The sequence below is a fragment of the Rhinolophus hipposideros genome (genome assembly GCF_964194185.1).
Source record: "Rhinolophus hipposideros genome assembly, chromosome: 5".
NCBI lineage: Eukaryota > Metazoa > Chordata > Mammalia > Chiroptera > Rhinolophidae > Rhinolophus > Rhinolophus hipposideros.
In genome coordinates this window covers 60,989,651-60,995,650 of record NC_138051.1, presented here as the reverse complement: position 1 = coordinate 60,995,650, position 6,000 = coordinate 60,989,651, and the positions used below count along the sequence as shown (strand labels likewise).

Genomic DNA, 6,000 nt, shown 5'->3' with positions numbered 1-6,000 from the left:
ACTGACCCTCCAAGATCCCTTGCGAGGCTATGGAAACCCATTGCAGGTGCGAACAATGGTGACACGGCACACAAACCTCTGTACCACAGAAGTGTGCAAGCCACGTGCTCTCACACACAGACATCCTCCTTGTCCCCCAAGAGTCTCGAGTGGTGAGGCAGGACCCAGGCTGCCCTCCCCGATTCCACAGATCCCGAAGGGGGGCTCGGAGTGGCTACGTGACTTGCGGAAGGTGCCACCTCCAACCTCGGAGGGATGAGCCCGGGCCCCGGGATCCGCGCTCCCAGCCCCGCCCCATCCGGGCGGCCCCGCGCGCAGACTCGCCGGGAGGGGCCTCGCGCGCGCCCGCTCCGTGGAGGCGGCCTGCAGCGGGGGCCTCGCCGCGCCCAGGGGCGGGCCCTGACCATTTCCTCCCACTCAAAGCGGCGGCGGCGGACGCGGCGAGGCCGCCTCTGCGTGTGTCTTCCTGCGGGGCGCCTGGGGCCTCACGTCCCGCTCGCTGCGCAGCCCGCCGCCGCCGCCATGGCCAAGCCCCTGACGGACCAGGAGAAGCGGCGGCAGATCAGCATCCGCGGCATAGTGGGCGTGGAGAACGTGGCCGAGCTGAAGAAGGGCTTCAACCGGCACCTGCACTTCACGCTGGTCAAGGACCGCAACGTGGCCACCCCCCGCGACTACTTCTTCGCGCTGGCGCACACGGTGCGCGACCACCTGGTGGGGCGCTGGATCCGCACGCAGCAGCACTACTACGAGAAGTGCCCCAAGGTACCGGCGCGGCGGGGCCGGGCTGGGGCTCCTCCTGCCGCTGCGCGTCCAGGGTGCCGCCGCGACCGGCCGGGCGGAGCCCCGTGGTGCCCCCTCCGCACCCGCTCCTTGGCTCCCGGGGGCGGCGGAGCTCCTCCCGCCCCCTGAGGTCGGGGAAGAGGAATCTGAGCGGTGGGGGGGCGGCCCAGGGAACGCCCGGCGTTGCACTAATCCCCCCTCTCGACGCCCGCCAGCCCCACCCAAACCACCGTGCACACTAGTGCCCTGGCACCGCCTGGGCACCGCTCAGGCCTCCCTCGTCTGTGCACTTACCTCAAAATCTTTTTTAAAGCATTTACTCCCAACATTTAATGGAGAGATAAGCGGCCTTCCGTATTGCCAAGCACCCTGCCCCCCACCCCGCACTAGGCCCCCAGGCAGTCCGCCCTGTACTAAACGGACACACGTCCTGCCTCGGAGCAGCTTTGGGGCCAAGGGCAGAGCTCCGCCTGACCCCTCCCCCCAGGTCCACGGCGTGGGCGTTCCTGGACTTGGTGATTCCGGAGGGATGGAGGCTGTGGGCCAGGGCGTGCGCTGGGCTCAGGACCTACCCACCTACCCTGGGAGCTGCTGAGGAAGGCTGTTCACAGGCCACCCCCGTCCACTTCCACTGCACGGGGCTGGAAGAAGGGCTCCTTAGGATGCTTTTGGGAGCACGGAGGGACACTGTCTCCACCTGGCCGATCTAGGAAGGTGGGAGATGGGGGGCGGGGGGGGGGGGTAAGGAGGAAACAGGGTGAGAGCAGCTCTGGCTGCTGCAGCGAGGTGAGTATGAGTTTGTTTTGGGAGAGGAAACTGGAAAAGCTGGTTGGAGGTATATTGGAAGGGGCGAAAGAGGGATGTATCCTGGAGGCAGTGAGAAATACATTAGGGATGTTTTTAATAAGTGAAAGCATGAAAAAGAAAAAAATGATCCATAACCCAGTGCCTAAAAACCTTTGAACCAAAGAAAGTAAATTCTTATACTAAGAAACTGCAGCTGAAACAAAACTTTCAAATGGGAGGTAACTCTTCCTAACTCCAGAGGCTTAGGCCTCTACCCCGGGTAATAACTGCTAAAATATATCCTTAGAAAACACTTTTTGTATACATACATTTATTGTCCTTTTTTTGTTTTCATAGAGGGGATTGCCCCTTACGTTACAAGTTATATTTTCACTTTTTAAGCTGGAGAGTGAGATGAGTCATATTTTAGAACCTCCCCCCCCACACACACACCTCCACAGCATTTAGCACCAAGCATCACAGAACACACTCGCTTTGTGTGTTTCTCCACCAGTGGCTTATCTGGTATTTTATAGTTTTCCTTGTTCTTCGGCTAGTTTCTTCTCTGGGCTCTCCTTTCCTACTTGGGTGCAGGCATAAGCCAGGTATTCTGATAGTGATACACTGGGATACAACAGTGAACAAGATTCATCCCACACATGTTAATAAAGTATCTGCTCTGTGACAGCTGTTCACCTAAACAAGAGGTCCCTGCCCTCACAGAGCTTGGAGTAGAGCCAGTAAGTGTCCCAGCTCCTTTCCCACCTCCCCTGCGCTCTAGTAACTGCAGATGAATCCCAAATCTGGATCGCTAGCCTGAATTCTTTTTGAAACTCCATTCCTGCATATCTAAGTATTTGGTGAACATACCTAGATTTCTATTTCCTCAGACTCAAATCATTATCCCTCCCAGGCCTGCCCTATCTTCTGTGTTTCTAGTTTTAGTGGCATTGCCATCCTGGCAGTCACCCAGACACAAAACTTAAGTCCCCCCTTTGACTTTTTCCTATGTTCCCCATTCAACTGGTTACCAAATTCTGTGGATTTCTGCAGGTTTTGTAGAAATTACTCTCTCTCCTGCAGTCTCACTTCTCTGCCTTACTAAGACCCTGGCTACTGGTCTATGAATTAGACTTCCAGTGGTTACCTAGCTTCCCAGAAGTTGTAAAACTGGCAGCATGTGGCTGAGGCTAGTGGATATATTTTGTTTGGCCTGCAAGACATCTTTAAGCAGTTGAATTTTCAGTACCTGTGGGCAGAACTCGTACACTCCAGTTCTTGGTCCAGTACTCCTCGTTGTTGTATATGACCTTCATTACACAGGTATTTTCTCTGCCTGACTCCTGAAGGTCATTGAGTTTGCAATGCCGTCTCATTCTATGCATTGCAGTCTGATTAAGCTTACAAAAGCAACACATCTTGTCCTCTGCTGAGATGTCACTGGCTCCCATTGCCTGCCACAGTCCTTAAACAAGCATTTAAGGCCCTTTTCAGTCCAGATGAACCTATCCTTCCCATTTTATCTCCCATTACCTTCCTGGACTTACTTTGCTTTCCCACCAGACCAATGTGCTGTCCCCATTCATGCTCTGTTCTTCCCAGTTCTGGGCCTGTGCCTACGCTATGCTCTTCACCCAGAATGCCCTTCCTGCCTGTGTCTCTATGCTCAACTCTTGCCTGTCCTGCAAGCCTCAGTTTTGGTGCCACCTATTCCGTATGTCTTCCCAGAAGTACCCAAGTCCTCTGGTTAATGCTAGGAATACAATTAAACTTATTTTTTAAATATTGATTATTTTTATCTATTTTATCTTTGCATGCTTTTTGAAAATGTCCGCTTTTTCTAATATATACATAAATTACTAGTAATAGTAGTGCATGCATATACTTTCTAAGGTACATCAGAGATGCAAATATTTTACTACAGGAGTATATAATCAGTGTTTAGAGACCACTAACTAAGAGGATGGGGGAGATCTATTTTTCAAGGTCTTATATATCCCCAAATATAAAGTGAGTCCCCCCCCCAAAAATGTATTCATGAGAAAGTAGGAAATCACCTTAAATACATGTCTTTGTAAACTCTGTCACATAATGAGGTGCTCTCTAAATTATTTTAAGCAGCAGCATTTTTTTGGAAGACCTTGAAGTATCTTAAAATGTCTTAAGTTCGTGCTAATTTGGAATTGTTAAAAGGGAGGCAAAGAGAGGCAGCCGGATGGCTCAGTTGGTTAGAGCGTGAGCTCTCAACAGCAAGGTTGCTTGTTCAATTCCCGCGTGGGATGGTGGGCTGTGTCCCCTGCAACTAAGATTGAAAATGGCAACTGGACTTGGAGCTGAGCTGTGCCCTCCACAACTAGAATGAAGGACAACTTGTAGCTGATGGGCCCTGGAGAAACACACTGTTCCCCAATATTCCCCAATTAAAAAAGGGGGGGAGGCAAAGAAATTCAACAGATACAGATGACTTCACAATTCCAAGTGTGGGATATATGTACTGTATTTATAAGCAAGATTTTCATAGATGACTAAAAAGTAAAAAAGCAATACATAGTGGTTATATTATGAAAATACAGGGAAAAATGAAAAAAAACTGCCGATAGTATGCAAATGGATATTTGTGGCTCAAGATAATACCCTTTCCTGTGATAAAGTGGCCTTGTGTATGAGGGCACCAGCCATGAGGGTGAGTGACACCATGCACCTCTTTGGCCTATGTCTGCCCAAGAAAGATACCTTTTCCCCACTCACATAAAGACATCAAGTCGGCTGATGAGGGCCCTAATGACAGTGGTAGAGAAATTCAAACAACTCAGATAAAAATAATGATGATGTGCTCTGGAAAATAGTATTAGATGACTCATAAATATGGATGTTGACTACCTATGTGAACACTTAATATTCAATTGTTTCATTAAAATGAAATTTCTAAATTGATATTTTCATATAATGATTTAAATATATGTATAACTAATGAGTTAAATATTAGAATAGACATTTATTGTATTGAACTATGTTTTTATATTTTTAAGTTGACCAAATATTTTTCTTTTTGGTTCTTTTTACTGAAAAATGGGGGTGTCCCTAAAATTCGAGGTAACTTTATATCGATGAATTTACAAATTTTTGTTTTGTGTTTGGTGGAAAAGAAAAGGGGAACTGATACGGAGAGAAAAATATTGTAAAAGGAGATGATAGACTTACTCACTGATCCCGTTTTAAAAAATGATAAATTGCACTTGTATTTTAAAAGGTTTTAGGCAAGTGTGACCTTTGCACCTTTTACTTTCAACTCTGATAGTATTTACCCGGCTTTTTGTGAAAGGCCGTATCTAAGTTGACAGAGAAATTTCCCATTTTATCAAGAACAAACACCAATAAACCTGAGGTAGTCTTTTGTTATTGCCAGTCCATAGACTTTCTAGAATGAATTCTAAAATAATTGACTGTAACATTATTTATAGTAATCAGTCAAGAAGGAGTACTTTCTAGCCTTGGAGTGTATCTTGAAGGAGTTAATCTTTGTTTCTTGGATGACTTGAGACAGTCACAGCCAACCCCACTGAATCTCATCCTATAAATATTTTGCTAATGAGTGATGAGCTATGCCAGTCTGACTTCTATTTGTCCAAAACCTATGCTTAATTCAAGAGGCTCATGAACAGGAAGATAAAACAAAACATTGAACCTAATTAGTTGAATGGGTTTACTTTTTTTCCTCCTTGGGGATAAAAGATACTGAACTATTTTGCCAACAATAGGATATGAAATGGTTTTCCCAAAGCCAGTGTCAGTATATTTTTATTTAGCCCTTTATACATGTGAAGGAGTTTTGCACCTGTGCCAAAGTAGTTCTGTCTGTGTGTTCCTTATTGGTGACCAAAGTAGTTCTGTCTGTGTGTTCCTTATTGGTGACCTTGTGTTTTTATGTTGACAAGTACGATTGGCCTCATAAAGTTAACAGGGCCTTTCTTTTCTTCGCTTCAGAGGGTTTATTACCTTTCTTTGGAGTTTTACATGGGCCGAACCTTACAGAACACCATGATCAACCTTGGCCTGCAGAATGCCTGTGATGAGGCCATTTACCAGGTACATTGTCTCCGTATTTCTCTTATTCTCTCAGACCCTTAAATTTCAAGTTTAGTTGTTCCGGAACCTTCGGGATGCAGCACCAAAAAAAAAAAAAAAAGAGAGAGAAACAAAGTTAGAGAACCACTTTTGCCTAATGAGAATTTTCTTTTGCAATCAAAGTTTCTAACAGCATTCCCCAGCAAATTACATTTTAGAAATTAGCATCTGAACAAGCCTTTTATAAGGGCTTGAATCCTTGCTATCAGAATCACAAGCTTTACTTTGGGCTGCTATCTACTTTTGAAAAGTCATCAAAGTTTGACTGTTGTTCATATATCAAGGCAATATGTAAAAATAATAAGC

At 46.6% G+C, this 6,000-nt stretch overlaps 1 protein-coding gene across 3 annotated transcripts in view; it reads left to right on the top strand.

The window, feature by feature from the left end:
• Positions 1 to 306: 306 nt before the first annotated feature.
• Positions 307 to 6,000, top strand: part of PYGL (glycogen phosphorylase L) — a 49,048-nt gene continuing 43,354 nt past the window's right edge. The window contains exons 1-2 of one of the 3 annotated variants that reach the window (XM_081049045.1): positions 307 to 765; positions 5,554 to 5,655. In XM_081049045.1, the coding sequence (XP_080905171.1) occupies positions 523 to 765; positions 5,554 to 5,655 (345 nt within the window). In that variant the 5' untranslated portion in view covers positions 307 to 522. The remainder of the gene's footprint in view (positions 766 to 5,553; positions 5,656 to 6,000) is intronic. The other 2 variants (XM_081049046.1, XM_081049044.1) reach the window with 2 other exon arrangements.